We start from the raw sequence: 15,598 nt of genomic DNA, 5'->3' as shown, positions 1-15,598 counted from the left end.
AGCACAGTGTGCAAGGTCAGTGCAGTAGTCAAGGTTTTGACCTGCCACGCTTTGTGTTTTTAAAGGCAGCAGCAACACAAGTCACACCAGCAAGTATTTTGGAAGCGTCGACTCCTCAGAGAATAACCACAAAGCAAAAGCGAAGGTGGACGTGGAAGAGAGTGAGCGCCTCAAGTACGTCCTCCAGGACCCCGTCTGGCTGCTCGTGGCCGACACGGACGACAGCGTCATGATGGCGTACCAGATGCCTTCGCGGTAACCGTTCGCCGCCTGCTCGGGACGGTGGCGGGCTGGGTTCAGGATTCCCCAGAACCACAAGGCCAGAGGCCTTCCCTCGGGAGCCTTATCTCAGATTGAGCTGAGTGCACAGATGGAAGCAGGGCCCCTCTAGGTGGTGCCGCTGGCCGCACAGAGCCCGCAGAGTGACCTGCTACAGGCTTCCAGGATGACGGGCTCTGGGGACCCACCACGGTGTCACAAGACGTTTACAAAGCACTCGTGCCAATGTCGTCTCTTTTGCTCTGTTGCCAGCAACCCTATGTGGTCAGTGATGTGTGTGTGTGTGTGTGTGTGTGTGTGTGTGTGTTTGTGTGTGTGTGTCTGTCTGTCTGTCTGTCTGTCTGTCTGTCTGTCTGTCTTAGAGATGCAGAAACCAAGAGTCAAGGTGGGTGACCAGCCCAAGGCTGCTGGCTGCTCTGTAGGGACCTGGGTCTGTGCCTCAGCTCTGACCACTCCAGGGAACCTGGAAGCCATCAGGGTCCCTACCCCTGCACAGTGCCCCCTCGGTGGAGGGAGATGGGGGGGAGGAGGACGGATTAACCCTGCGGCTCAGAGCAGCCAGGCCTCTGGGCCAGGGGAGCCCAGGGCACCGTCTCCAGGACTGCTGCGGGTCAGGCCAGTGTCGGCAGGTGGCAGGGGAGGGCTTGTCTACCTACCACCTCCCTGGTGAGAACCTCCCCGGGCACAGAACCAAGTGTCTGCACATACCCGGCTCCCACGGCTGCGCTAAAGTGAAATGAAAATCAGAACTCGGTGTATCATCTTCACAGAAAAACTACAGATTATCTACTAGAGAGATGAAGTTACCTTAAATAGGGTAATTTATTTTAAATGGAAAGGAAATTTAAACAAAATCGTCTAAAGTTACATGATCAATACTGGAAGTGTTGGTAGAAAACGAGCATATTCTTTAAAAAAAAAGCCCTTGAGACGTTCTAAAGCTTCCCTATTTCTCAATATCTCATGAAGAAATCCAGAAACGGTCCTGCAGGAGGACAGGGAGAAGCTGAAGGTGCTGCAGAGGCTCCAGCCCAGGTTCACGGACAGGCAGAAGCGGGAGCTGCAGGACGTGCACCCGTGGATGCGCTCAGGCGGCCTGCCCGCGGCCCTCGACGCGGCGGTGAGCTCTGGGACGGCTGTCCTGACTTTGCGTTAAGAGGCACTGTGATGAGAACGCTCTGTGCTGTCTTTGCGACCGTCCTGTACATTTAAAACTTCGAAGATCAAAAGTGCATTAAAAAAAAAATACCAGGACACTGTTAGGTTTCCTTCAAAGAACTGTCTCCCAATGGCTTTTCAACACTGTTTCCAAAAGGGTCTCCTAAATATCTCGTCTCAGTCACATGCTGAAATTTGAATTTTTTTTCTTTCAATTCCGTTTCCAATGAAAACACACACACACACTTCCTCTGTCATAAACCCTCAACATCCACGTAGACCATTAGGTAACGGGGACAGCAGGTCCCCACCACCCTCCCTCCCACTCTCTCCAGGCTGCCCCTCCTGTCTCTGTTCCTTCTCGAGGGTCCCAAAGGTGTCTCCGTACCCCAGCTCCTCTCCCCCGCTCCCCCCAGAGCACCCCCATGCCAGCGCTGCCCGGGAGGCTGCTCTCGTCAAGGCCTCCACGTCCAGCAGCTGAATCCACTGACGTCTCCGCCCTCACCCTAACCGACCCACTAGCGGCATTCCGCCACGGCCGGCCCCTCCTCTGAGAGCGCCCCTCCCTTGGCCCCGGCCCCTTGGCCCCTCGCTCTTGTCCCCGTCAGTGTGGACGCGCCCAGGCTCAGGGTTTGCACCTTCCTCTTCTGTCTACACCCTCTCTGGCGCTGTCAGCTCTCTCCTCCTGACCGAGAGTGGCGTCTCCGTGCCGAGACTCCCTAGCGTCCACCTCTGTTGAACTTCATCTGCTGTCCTGGTTATGCTCAGAGAGAACCAGCCCACCCACTCGAGGGCGACTCCGTCACCCCTCTTGCTCGGGCCACAGACCTCTGGACTCTCTTCCTCTCGTGCCGCATCCAGTCCACTAGCAGGTCCTACTGGCCTGACCTTCAGGGTGGCTGGAAACCAGCCCCTTCCCATCCCCTCCAGCATCACCACCCCGGTGCACGCCACAGTGCTGCTTCACCTGATTGTCACAGTATCCGCCCCGCTGCACTCTGTTCCCCCTTGTCCCCTACAGTGAGATCACGTCACCCCTCAGCTCTGAGCCCTTCCAGCGGTGCCCCTTCTCAATCAGAATAAATTGCTGCAAAGCCATTAAAATGACACCCCCTCCCCACAGCTCCCATCTCCCCTCACTCCCCCCTCTCCAGTTGTTCCCTGAAATCATCGAGCAGGCTTTGCCTCAGGACCTTTGCACCTGCCCTTCCCTCTGCTTGGAATCCCCTTTCCTCAGACAGACACATGGCTCACTCCGGCTTCCTTCAAGTCTTTTTTTCACATGCTGCTGTGTTATTTATATAATACTACCTAGCAAATAACTGCAGAACTTAGCAGCTTAAAATAATAATCATTTATTATCTCTCACTGTTTCTTTGGGTTGGGAATTTAAGAGCAACTTGGCTGGGTGGTTCTGGCTCAGGGTCTCTCCTGAGGTCGAAGGTGAGATACTGGCCGGGGCTCGTGCCATCTGAAGACAGGATGGTGGCTGGAAGACCCCCTTCCAAGGAGGCTCCCTCACGTGCCTGCACGTTGCTGCTGGCTGTTGGCAGCAGGCCTCAGTTCCCTGCCGTGTGGCTCTGTCCATCGGGCTGCTTGTGTGTCCTCGTGACATGATCCTGGCCTCCCCAGAGAGAACCGAGGGGCTGCAGTGCCTGTTACAACCCACATGTCACCTGCATCACCTCCTCTTTGTTAGTGGCAGGTCACTGAGTCCAGGCCTCCACCTTCTGAGGAAGGGGTGTCAAAGAATTTGTGGGCGTATTTGAAAACCACCACAGTCACTCTCTCAGTGGCCTTTTCTGAACGTCAATAAAATTACAGACGTCCTCACATGCCTCATTCCATGTCAGCCCCGCACTTCCCATCTTTTAATACACTGTGGAGCGTTTCTCATTCGGCTACTAGGAGATCACCTCCACTGGGACACAGATTTTCCTCTTTGTTCACTGCTGACTCCCAGTGCTTAGAACGTGCCTGGAACACGATAGCACGATAGGTGCTTAACAGATAGTTGGGAAATGAACAAATGAGACAGTACGTTGTTGCTATCCCATTCTACAGATTAGAAAACTGAGGTTAGAGAAGGTAGGTAGCAACTCCATGTCCCACAGGCAGAAAGAGGAGGAGCTGGCACTAGAGCCTCTGGTTGATGCTGTCCCCTCGCTATGCACAGCCACCTCTCAGACAAGGGAGGGGCCTGGGGAGCTGGGAGCGGGGACCCCTTGGGAAGAGCTCTGGCTCCTTGGAGAGCAGGCAGGGGTCCCACGCCCAGTGGCACCTGCTCGCCCTCCAGCAGCCTCACGGCTGACACCTGATCACCTGCACCTCTCTCAGCTTGAACTACTTTTTCGTACTAAAGATCTCATTTTTGTTACTGATTTACATTTTTTCTTTTAAGGAATGCGTTTGCTGTGAAAACAAGGGAAAAGACAACATTTGCGTGCGGTATGAGGAAGCTACCCCTACTCTGGGACTCAGCGGAACGACCGACTCCACCGAAGAGGAAAACGGACCCTCCCTGAGTCACAGAAACGAAGGGCAGACGTAACCCCCGCAGCGGGACAGCCAGTGGCGTACATCAGATGGTGCTCTGAGGAGAGGGAGGGTCTTCACCTGTGTGTCTAATGAAATGGACGGATATACTTACATGGCTTTTTTTGTTTTAGAAAAAAAACCCATCGTTTTCCGAAGGGGTGATTTAAAACCATGGAGGGTAGGAGAAGTTTGGGAAGAAATAGTTTTCTGTATTTAAAATATAAATATGGAGTTTTGGGGGACAGGGGAGGAGATTTTCATCATTGTTTAACTTGAGAAAGGCTGCTTCCCTCCTTGTGTCGGGGAAGCGGCCGAGTGCTCTCAGCCAGAGCACCGGTGTCTGCTGGCTCCCCGTGGGCGGTCCCGAGGCATCGCACCGGGCTGTGACCAACAGCTAGGATGCCACAGGTGACTCCAAGCTGAGGGGCCGGCCTTTCAGAGCTTCCCCAGGGTGTGTTTGGGTCAGATCAAATTATGTCCTCTCTGGGGGGCTGCTTTTTATCTAAATTATTTAGTCAGACTAGATGTTTTTAAAACATACCAAGTGGAGATCACAGCCTCTGCTAATTTTCTTTCAAAATGTTTTGCGTTAAATGGCGTGAAGCGTAGTTTGGCAGACCAGCAGCTTCAGCTTCAAGTGTGGTAGCAGCAAACATTTCATCTGACGGAGCTTAAGTTCGGGGTGAACGAAGTTGAAATGCTCGCTCTGGACTAAAGAAGCCTAGTGGTTTGTGTGACCAACTCCATCACAGAAATACACGTCCTCAGAAATACACAGACCCTTCTGTATATTTGACATCATTCTCGTATCCTTTTCAGACCAGGGTAGCCAATATGTAGATAAAAAACACATTGTCGGTCATCCCCTTATTGTGGTTTCCCTCTGCAAACCAGGCTTTGATCGCCACACTTGGGACCCACTTGTATTTATTCTTTGATTGGCACTTCCCAGACATCAGCTCTGGCCCAGCCAAGCCAGCATTTTCTCCTGACTTAGCTAGTGGCTGCATCTGTGTTTTCCAGGGTGCCGTGAGCTAACCGCTCCCACCACACCTGGGCTGGAACACTGACCCTTATTCTTTTCATGAACCTGACCTCATTGGTGCGACTTCCGGTCTCTGTGGTGATGTCCACTGGTGTCGCTGGCACTTTCAGGTGAATGGGACACTTGGGGAAAAGTGAGACCAGACGGCCCAACTTTTTGCAAAACCTCGTATTGCATCGTCTATCCCAAAGATTATCTGGAAAAATGTTACATTGGTCCCTAGGGTGAATGAGAAGCTGCCAGTGATGAAACAACTGACTTACAATTGCATTACGTCTGTAGAAAGTTAAAAGGGGGCAGCTTCCCTTGTTCTTTGATGGAGAAGCAGCTACTAGAACAGGTGAAGTCTCCTTGTAATCCAGTTGGTTTTCATAGTAAAACCACTTTATGCCTGAATATAAATCCTATTTTTCATAAACTCGAACACAGAAAGTTTAATTTTTTTTTTTTAATTTACAAAGCAACATCACCTGCAGATAACCAAGACAAGGTGTAGTCTATGCATTTGTGTGCAGACTAGATGCTACAAACTGCTTCCTGCCACTAAAGTCAGATCATTAAGGGATTAGATGGGAGTCAAAGTTGCATTGACTTTCCCTGAACACAAGACTGCCAACACGTTCTCTCCTGTTAAGAATGTTTACCGTCAGCATTATCTTACCATTTACGTATATTCATTGATAACTGCTGCGTAGCTTTGACGTGTGCTGAGAAGTTGACAGCAGGAGCATTTTGTGAAATTGTTTACACGGTGCCACGCATCGGGTCTTACATTTTCATTAGTATGTGTGCTTACACGGGTGTTATAAAAAACTTCTCGATTTTAAACTGAGCCTTCTTTTTAATATATTCCTAAAAAGATATGTAAATAAGCTCTCAGAGTCTGTGTAATGACGTGTTAAGCCTTGCTGGACAAGTGGTTTGTTTATGCGCAAACCAGACTTTCTTCACCCAGTGCAATATGTTTGTTGGACTGCTTGTGTCTTTTTATGACTTTTTGCCTTTTAGAAAATTGGTAAATAAAGCAAGTATATTTTTATTTTTATTTGTGTGTATTTTTAATGTAGCACAGAGGAACAGGAACCTGAATAGAGATCAAAGATTATCAAAATCTTTTTTTAAAAAAAAGAACCCTAGAAATCTGGGTTAGGAACTCTTCTGTCACAAAGGCCCCCCTCACCTCTTCCCCTGCACAGGGTGCCTCTCGCTGGTCCCTTCCTGTCTCTGTGTGTCTCTCTGACATGCAGCCCTACCCCAGTGAACTCCCAATGATTTAGATCTAATCCTGGAGTCCCGTTCCCCCATGGTTTTTCACTCACAGATGGGGAGTAGGGCCACTCAGCTCAGCTCCTGGTGCCCCGTCCACTCTGCGGTGACCCCAGGCACCTGCTCCATTCTCTTCCTGCCTCCTCCAGGGTAGTCTGTCTCACCTGGGCTGGCTGCCTGTGTGCTGGCCACGGGGCTGAAGGCAGAGTGGTCTAAAGGACCTCACGTCTCCATCAGAGGCGATACAGGCAGCGCGGCAGTCTCCTCCCACCCCACCCCCCAGTCCCGCCTTCCACAGCGATGAAGTCGTGCGGGGCCTGGTCAAAACAGTGGAGGCCTGCTTCCCCCCCCCCCACCCCACTTTTCACACCAGGACCGTATTGTGGTGTCGGAGCAGGGAGATGAATGGATCCTGGCCCTGGTGGCCAGCCTTCCAGAAGCTCCCTGAGCAGGAGGGAGGGCTCGACGCCGCTTCCTGTCCTGGCTGCCTAAATCCAAGTGGTGATTGGGGGCTGGGGAGGCAAAGTCCTCCCAGTGAGCATGGAGGGCTCTGCAAACCCGCTAAGTGGCCAGATACGGCTGTTTCACTGAACGTCTGAGTGCCTTCCGGGGGCTCTTAACTGCATTTTTATCTACCATATATCCCCAAGGGCATGCCCTCCCCTTATTTCTAAACCAAAAGGAGCTTCTCCAAGCCCCTGGGCTGATTGCCCACAAGGGGCCTGGACATCCATAGGCTGGCCACTGTCTTTGTTCCCTGGGGATTTATGGCTCGCCACCCCTGCCGCTAACTGGTCCCCCTGTGGCCACTGCAGCCCTGCCCAGCCTCTGTTGGCCTCTGTTTTTGGATATGAGGGAATCAAAGAGCCCAAATGCTCAGGAAGTCTGTGCTCAGGCAACCTTTGAAGGGGGGATCAGTCCAAGGGGCAAATGGCAGGAATTGTGTCTGCTAGGGGAGGCCATGCAAAGGAGAAAGAAAGGGTGTGGTGGTCCTGAGATGGAGTAGCCAGGCTTCTGGGAGGAAAAGGCCGAGGCAGCCAGCCAATGGGCGCACTCAAGGAAATGGAGGCTGACTTCGAAGATGAGGCCTTGGGCAACTTCCAGTCTAACCAAGAAGGATTTTGCTGACTCACACTCCCTGCTCTATCCCTGTACTTTCTTCCCCAAGGGTACTTGGTCAGACTGAGGCATATCCCAGCACTTAATTTCTCCATCCTTAACTCTAGACAGCATTCCTCAATCCCCCCACCCCATGTAAGACGAGGGTTATGCGGTCCCTAGCACATGCTTCAGCCTCCCCCCTTCTCCTGACAACTGTCATCTGTCCTTTTGTTTTTACAAAGCAACTTTATATCCTGTAACCATAATTAAGCCTTCCTTGCCTTTTCTATAGATTGACTCTAAAATGTTGAAACCCTATGAACAGTGTTACGCTGTTCTGACTGTGAAAGAATTGGCTACTGGGCCAAGTAAGCGCTACGATTACACTTCTCTTCTTCAGCAGCTTTTTGTTTTTCCCGGAGTTCCTAGTTGCCTTTCATTTTTTGCTTGCACCATTTGCCTTTATCATTCTTCCTCCACCTCCCACATTCAGTTCCCCATCCAATCAGGAAAAGATTAATAGTCTTTTCCCAGAGGCCTTCCCCAGAGCCCTGATCATCCTGTTCCAATACAAACTGCCTTTCAGGGAGAGCATTCTAAAATACTTGTTTGATCTTATTCAAACAATATAATCAATAACGGGAGGGGTATGAATCAGAGTACAAGAAATATCACTGAGTTTATTTTTCCATATCTGAGTTCCCCAGAGTAGTAGAAACTTAATTGTAGTTTCTTGGGGTGGGGGTGGGATCTCCTTCCCTGGGGTGATGTCTAAATGGTGAGGAAAAGTAAAGTTATAGGCCAGCTATCGGCTCTCTTGGGGTTCACTACTCAAGCCCCTCCCCCACTCTGTCAGTCCCTCCGCTAGGAGTACAGGGGGAAGGGTAGTCAGGTCTCTGACCAGGCAGGGGAGGATGTGAGGAAGAGAGCTAAGCTTTCTGGCTTGTGGGGGAGACTGAGGACAACACAGGGTGATTGAAGGAAAGGAGTAGGTTCATACCTGGGTGAACAGTGCAGGGCTGGGGAAGTCTCCGGGCCCTGCTCACAGAAAAGCAAAGAGACAGCCAGGTGAGAATCAGCAGAAGGGGTTCCCAGGTACTTATAGAGGTCAGTGAGGTGACTTTGGGAACCATCAAGCCACTCACCAAACTTGCCCTACCTACGGAGGTCCCCTGGCGGGGAGCTGAAGTGAAACAGTCACCTGAAGGGCTGCCAGATCCATCTTCAGATGGCTGGGGGCACAGGTGGGTGGTTGTGGCCTAGGCCTGCCACCCCACCACACTGCAGTCCCTGGATTTTCCTTTCCCCTGCTGCCTTCCAGCCAGGCTTGGGACACTCTCTCAATTTCCCTACCTACCCAGCGCTTCTGCTAGGCCAGGCTCTGTGCTGGGGGTAGATAAGGGGTCCTAGGTCAGACTGTACCCCCAGGGATGCTTGGAACCTGGAGGGGCACAGACCAGACCCTGACAATCCCAGTCCCGGGAGGGAAGCAGAGGACTGGGTAAAGGTGCAGTGCTACTCTAGAGCAGGTCCACTCCCGCTGGGTGGATGGATAGGGAAGCTGAGACCTGAACAGAGAGGAAACAGCCACTGAAGGGAGATCCCAGCGTGTTCCAGGTGTAAGGCGCTGTGTGGGCAAAGCCTTCACGGTCTGAAGGCAAATTGGTATTCTGGCTGTGCCAGGAGACGCCGTGGACCTAGGCCGGTGGGGCTGCAGCCAGGCTGGGGTCCCCAGGGAGCTGCCCCACCGGCCACGCACCCCACCCTCAGGGAGGCTGGGCCAGCAGATGGGCGGCCAGCCGTGGGGGTGGCGGTCGTCTGGCGGACACAGGCGCACCCACTGCCCGCTCCCGCCCGAGTGACAAAGCGGCAGAGACAAAGGCGCGGCCAACACCTGTCGCTCTTGGCTAGGCTGCCGCTTTTCTCCGCCCGAAGCGGCTGCAGCTGCCAACTGTCACGGGCATCAAGTTACGGGGACCAGACGGCGGCCTCCGCCAGCCGGGCGGGGAGTGGGGGGAGGGCTGGGGGGGGGAAAGGGAGCCGAGGGGGGACGGGGAGGGGGACGAGGGGGACAGGAGGCGGGGAGGGGGGCCGGGGCGAACGAACAAGGGTGCGCGGAAGGGTGGTTGGCAGGGAGGGCGGGGATCAGGGGAGGGCGGGCGGGGGTGGCAATCAGAGAACGTGGGTTGAGGGGCGGGCGGGCAGGGAAGGGAGGGCGGCGGTGGGTGCTGAGGGGGGAAAGGGAAGTGAAAGAGGGGTCGGGGAGCAAAGGGGACGAGAAGGAGATGAGGGGAACTCCAGTGCTGAGGGCGATGATGACCAGGAGAGAACAGACGGACTGTGGGGACAGAGGATGACCCGAGAAGGAGAGCCTAGAGATGGAGAGGTGCGAGCGGGCCTGCGGACCCCGCCCCACTAGGATCCCTGAGCGGGCTGAAGGCGGTGTCGACGTTCGGATGTCAGGATCCACAAGTCCGCAAGAAACGCACTGGGGCCAAGGGCCCGCTCCCACCCCCGCTGCCCTAGGGGCCCTCACCTCCCTGGGGGCTCTGCAGCCACCCCAGCCCGGACCTGTAGCTCCCTCCAGGCCCGGAGACCGCGGCCTTTGCTGTGGCTCTGGCCGGCAGGACCCCGGCACTCGCGCAGGAGCGTTCCTCTCCTGTTGCACCTTCGGTGAACGAAGTCAAGCGTGAATGAATGAATGGGCAGATGGATGCGCCCCTGCTAGCACGCACCGCAGACCTGGGCGCCTTGCTCGGGGTAGGAAGGGAAACAAGCGCACCCAGGGCCACAGCTCTTCGGGTCATCGCCCCCTCCGGTGCCCCACAATGCGGGGGTGGCGCGGAGGCGCGGCTGGACCCCCCGAGTCCCCGGCCGCAGGCCACGCCCCGCCAGCTGCCGGCCGACCCCGGCGGCGGAGCCAGACAAAGCACGCCTCTGCCATTGGCTCTCACGAGCAATCGGCGCCTTGAGATGCAAATAAGGCGCTATAAAAGGGGCGGGCGCCGCTGCAGGCGTGAGGACGCGGCGTAAGACGCCAGGGGGCGAGGGCGGTGGTGGCTGAGGGCCGCTCTGCTGCTAGGGGCGCGGGCGCGCTGCGCTCCGGGAGGTGGAGGTCATGGCTCCACTCTTGGCGCCCAGCCGGGACCGTGCGGCCCGGGAGGATGAGGACGGCTGCGAGGCGCGGGGGGACCGCAAGGTGCTGGCTGTAGCCGCGGATGGGCGGGCGGGGGGCCGCGCAGCGCCGGGGCTCAGTTGCTCGCTTCCCGCAGGCCCGGAAGCCTCTAGTGGAGAAGAAGAGGCGCGCGCGGATCAACGAGAGCTTGCAGGAGCTGCGGCTGCTGCTGGCGGGCGCCGAGGTGAGGCCGGCGGGCGGGCGCCCAGGGGCTGCGGGCGAGCGGGCGGGCGGGGGTCGCCGTCCGGCCTCGCCTCACCGACCCTCCCCACCGGGCGCTCCCGCCGGCGCAGGTGCAGGCCAAGCTGGAGAACGCCGAGGTGCTGGAGCTCACGGTGCGGCGCGTGCAGGGCGCGCTGCGGGGCCGGGCGCGCGGTGAGTGGCGGCGGGGCGCGCGGGCGGGGACGCGGGGCGCGTTCGCCTGGCCTGCCCCTGCCCGGGACCGAGGACTTCCCCTCCTGGAGCAGGGCGCGCCCCCCGCGTCTCCTGGGTGAGCCTTGCCCCCGCGGGCCGGGCGGGCCAGGCCACAGCAATCAGTTGCCGCTCACCGAACCGGGCGCGGCCGTCTCCCCTCCCACCCCTGAACACAGAACGCGGGCAGCTGCAGGCGGAAGCAAGCGAGCGCTTCGCCGCCGGCTACATCCAGTGCATGCACGAGGTGCACACGTTCGTGTCTACGTGCCAGGCAATCGACGCCACCGTCGCCGCCGAGCTCCTGAACCACCTCCTAGAGTCCATGCCGCTGCGCGAGGGCAGCAGCTTCCGGGATCTGCTGGGGGACGCCCTGTCCGGGCCACCGGGAGCCCATGGGCGGAGCAACTGGCCAGTAGGAGGCGCCCTGGGGTCCCCACTGTCCAGCCCCCGGGGCTCCGGGGACGACCCGTCCTCCGACCTGGAGGAGGTCCCCGAGGCTGAACTGAGCCGGGCGCCTGCTGAGGGGCCGGACTTGGTGCCCGCAGCCCTGGGCAGCCTGACCGCCGCCCGCATAGCCCAGAGTGTCTGGAGACCTTGGTGACCATCGGCAGCCTGGGGCCTAAGGGGTGGGCCCTGCCTTCCCATGCTCTATTCCCTCCTCCCTGGGGTCCAGATATCTGGACAGGGGCAGGGTCCTGGATATCTCCCAGTTCTGCTGCCCTCCTCCAGTGGATGCCTGCAGGGCAGTCCCTGATAACCAGCCCAGCCAGGCCCCTGTTTCTTAAGGGAGTAACATTTATGGACCATCCCACCCTCACCCTCTGCCCCCCTGGCCCTCTGGTGGGTGGAGGGAAGGAGCTACAGGCAGGAGGAAGTATCTTGCAGGGCTACCAGGTCTCTCACCTGCCCCAGACTTCTCAGGCACTGTGTGGGTCTGGGGGCCAGAGGTGACAGAGTGGAGCTGAGCCTCTCCTGAGTGCTGGGCACTAGTGTCCTGGCAGAAGGAGACCTCAGGCCCTGGCAGCCCTGGCCATTCAGCCAGGACACAGGGGAGGCATTCTGCAGCACTGCCCAGAGCTGCCAAAGAGAAGCATGGCTCTCTGTATGTCTTGCGTTTAGCACACTCGAGTTCGTGTATTAGGTTGCCATCAATTGTTCCAATTCTGTTAAGTAAAGGGTTTTGGAGAGTTAGTTACCCTTCTGAAGTATTGCTGAATGCTGTGGTGTCATTAAGGTGTCAAATGCATAAAGACTAAACCAAGCACATTTTTTCCCCCATATCTAATGCTGTGAGTGGTTTTAAAACTTCTGACCCTTTGTCAGCAAAATAAGTAGTGTAATGGCAGTGGAGATGGGACACCCCGTGTCATGTCTCACGTTGGACGGTGCTTCTACCTCCCTGCTGCCAGGCCATTCCAGATCGGTTTCCCCTTCAGGTCCCTGGGCCTGGTCTGCGCTCCCTGGGAATTGTGTGCATCCTGGCGATGGAAACCACTGCATGTAGTTTGTCTCCAGAGTAACTAAGCAAGAAGGAAACGGCCTGTCCCTGGACCATTCTCTTGTTTGTGAGCTTCCAGGAATAAAACGAATGCCTGATTACTAGCTATGTGGTTTGGAAGTTTCTTTCAAAAGTCTGTGTTAAGGTCCATCAGTTTGATGCAGACGTCGGTCTACTTAGGTGGCCACTTTTCTTGACTGAAGAGGGAGCTTCCCCATTGCCAGTGACCTCGGGGGCATGGAGACCCACCCAGTTCACGGCCCAGGCAGTTTGGACTTAAGGCCAAATTGAGCCCAGGAGGTCAGAACCCTTGGAAGGAGGGTGACGGGATGGGCAGCTGGCGTGTAGGGAGATGGCCCTCTTGGCCTGGGTCTGCAGACAGCATGCGGTCAGCAGATAGCAGTCACTGCCACAGGTATCCCGGCCCCTGCATCTCCTGCTCCAGGACCCCAAAGCAGCTTGTTCTTGTTCTTACTTTGGGTTGGCGGTGCCCAGGCCGGGTCAAGGTGTGACAATTTAGGGTTGACACCTGGGTCTCCTCTCCAGTGTGTGCCTTTGCTTGAAAAACATCTCTCCCAAGAACCCTTTTACAAAAGCCCCCTAGCAGATCCTGGCCACCAGGGGTGTTTCACTGTGGCTCCCCGGTGATTCAGTCTTAGACCTCGGTCACCAGGCTATAACCAGATGCAGCCTAATTTTAGCCACTGGGGATGAGTTATTGAGGCGTTGGGGTAGGGAGGCAGGTCCATAAAAGAGAGCTCAAGAGAGATGGAGACTTTTCCCTGGGATTATCTTAATCGCCCCAGTCAGATTGATGTAGGATGTGTCCACAGGGACACGAGAGCAGGTCCACCTGTAAGACCTCTGTCCCGTGTAGCTCCCAGCAGTACCCAAAGGCCACTGTGATGAGCTCTGATGCCATTTGGGGAGCATCAGCCAGCGACTGTTTAGGAGGAACCACTCTTTCCTCTCATACCCACACTTGTCACATCCTCCCAAGGGGTCCTAGAAGGGGGCCCAGGGGAGCCCAAGACACGGGATTCGAGGTGCAGGAGGCTGACCTGGGGGGAAAGATGTTGCTGGGACCAGGACCCCCCTAAGGTCAGATGCCACTAACCCAGAACTCTGGCCCTGGGCCCCCTCCCACCTATGAGTCAGCTTCTCAGGACCCCCTCAAGAGCGGTGTCTTTTCTTTTTCTTTTTTAAATTTATTTATTTATTTATTTATGGCTGTGTTGGGTCTTCGTTTCTGTGCGAGGGCTTTCTCTAGTTGTGGCAAGTGGGGGCCACTCTTCACTGCGGTGCGCGCGCCGCGCCTCTCACTATCGCGGCCTCTCTTGTTGCGGAGCACAGGCTCCAGACGCGCAGGCTCAGTAATTGTGGCTCACGGAACCAGTTGCTCCGCGGCATGTGGGATCTTCCCAGACCAGGGCTCGAACCCGTGTCCCCTGCATTGGCAGGCAGATTCTCAACCACTGCGCCACCAGGGAAGCCCATGAAAACCCATTGAAAAATGAAAGTAGATATATTAAAACTCAAAATATTTTAAGTTTAAATATTTTATTTATGCAAAAACCAATTGATAATTTTGCTTTCCTGGTTTTAGTGGAAACAAATTCAATATTTCTAAAGTCTACTACTTATCCTTTTTTCTTTTTTTAACTTTTATTTTTTGGCTGTGCTGCGCAGCATGTGGAATCTTGGTTCCCCAACCAGGGATCGAACCCGCGCCCCCTGCATTAGAAGCATGGAGTCTTAACCACTGGACTGCCAGGGAAGTCCCTACTTATCTTGTTTTTAATGGAGAGAATTGCCACGCTAATTTCTTTTGACCAAGTGATCTTAAATAATTTTTCATTAACTGCTACTCACTGAAATGTCTTACATGATGCCATGGTGACTGGGAGTGCTAACAGCCTTCTCAAGGCCATGTCCAAATTGGAAGGGATTTTGCACTAAGCAAATCTGTGAATCAGTCTTCGAAGATCCAAACACAGTGTTCATTTTATATTATAAATTACTGACATTGCATGCTGCTTAAAACTATATCTGATGAAATCCCTATAGGACTTAAATCAGAATATTCGAGTCAAATAAGTGGCTGCTTTGTGTAAATCAGATGTATCCATAGAAAATAACTTTTCTCCAGTTAAAAATTCAAAACGTAAAGACACTTTAATTTTTCATATCTTCGTATCAAATGTGAAATTAGAGCATCTATAATCTCCTTTCCATTTGATATGCAGGTTTCTCATAACTGACACTCATCCAGTGATTCATTTCCAATTTCTGTGCTTTTATTTTAAAGCTGAAGTGCAGCATTTGTGGTATAGTGGTAAGCATAGCTGCCTTCCATAAAATTGAAGCAGTATACCCATATCTTTTGCTAAAATTTTACATTCATCAAACATTCTTTCAAAGTTACTGTTATTTATTGTAAGCAAAGGGACAGGCCTTCTGTTAGGCATGCAACTTTATGTACAGTCATTCTTTTTTTATTGTATAGCCTTAATAACTTTTCCACTTGGTTTAGAATATCATCCCACACAGATAGATTGCATAAAATTATGCAATTATTTATACCAAGATGCTTTTGATGTTAGCATAATGTATTTTTCATTTGATATATATATGTTTCAATATTTATGTCTTTGTGTGTGAAGTGCCTTGATTGCATTTAATCTTGATCCTCATGGGGTATCTAGATGTGTTTTTTTTTTTTTAATTATTTATTTATTTATTTATTTATTTATGGCTGTGTTGGGTCTTCGTTTCTGTGCGAGGGCTTTCTCTAGTTGTGGCAAGTGGGGGCCACTCTTCATCGCGGTGCACGGGCCTCTCACTGTCGCAGCCTCTCTTGTTGCGGAGCACAGGCTCCAGACGCGCAGGCTCAGTAGTTGTGGCTCACGGGCCTAGTTGCTCCGTGGCATGTGGGATCTTCCCAGACCAGGGCTCGAACCCGTGTCCCCTGCATTGGCAGGCAGACTCTCAACCACTGCGCCACCAGGGAAGCCCTAGATGTGTTTTTAATGTAGGTTTTAGAACAGACATAAGAATATCCCATCTGCTCATCCATTTTTAAAAATTCACACACAAAATATATATGTATGTATATATATATCTT

General features: G+C 53.9%; 2 protein-coding genes across 10 annotated transcripts in view; both read left to right on the top strand.

The window, feature by feature from the left end:
• PER2 (period circadian regulator 2) overlaps window positions 1-6,065 on the top strand; it is a 41,317-nt gene extending 35,252 nt beyond the window's left edge. For all 7 annotated transcript variants that reach the window (XM_082466206.1, XM_082466205.1, XM_082466207.1 and 4 more), the window contains 3 exons: window positions 66-255; window positions 1,249-1,399; window positions 3,839-6,065. In XM_082466206.1, coding sequence (XP_082322332.1) covers window positions 66-255; window positions 1,249-1,399; window positions 3,839-3,988 — 491 coding nt within the window. In that variant the 3' untranslated portion in view covers window positions 3,989-6,065. The remainder of the gene's footprint in view (window positions 1-65; window positions 256-1,248; window positions 1,400-3,838) is intronic.
• A 4,304-nt stretch (window positions 6,066-10,369) lies between these two features.
• HES6 (hes family bHLH transcription factor 6) lies at window positions 10,370-12,578 on the top strand. Of its 3 annotated transcripts, none has more exons than XM_082466238.1 (4): window positions 10,370-10,586; window positions 10,660-10,746; window positions 10,856-10,897; window positions 11,153-11,420. In XM_082466238.1, exons 1-4 carry the CDS (start codon window positions 10,506-10,508, stop codon window positions 11,279-11,281), a joined length of 339 nt encoding a protein of 112 aa, XP_082322364.1. In that variant the 5' UTR covers window positions 10,370-10,505; the 3' UTR covers window positions 11,282-11,420. The 3 variants fall into 3 exon arrangements, with proteins under 3 accessions (XP_082322364.1, XP_082322362.1, XP_082322363.1); XM_082466236.1 differs by having other exon boundaries at window positions 10,393-10,586; window positions 10,856-10,937; window positions 11,153-12,578; XM_082466237.1 differs by lacking the exons at window positions 10,370-10,586; window positions 10,856-10,897 and having other exon boundaries at window positions 10,668-10,746; window positions 11,153-12,578.
• The last annotated feature ends 3,020 nt before the right edge of the window (window positions 12,579-15,598 follow it).

This window comes from Balaenoptera physalus, assembly GCF_965194825.1.
Source record: "Balaenoptera physalus genome assembly, chromosome: 6".
In the NCBI taxonomy this organism is placed as follows: Eukaryota; Metazoa; Chordata; class Mammalia; order Artiodactyla; family Balaenopteridae; genus Balaenoptera; species Balaenoptera physalus.
This window is presented reverse-complemented; position numbering and strand designations above follow the sequence as displayed.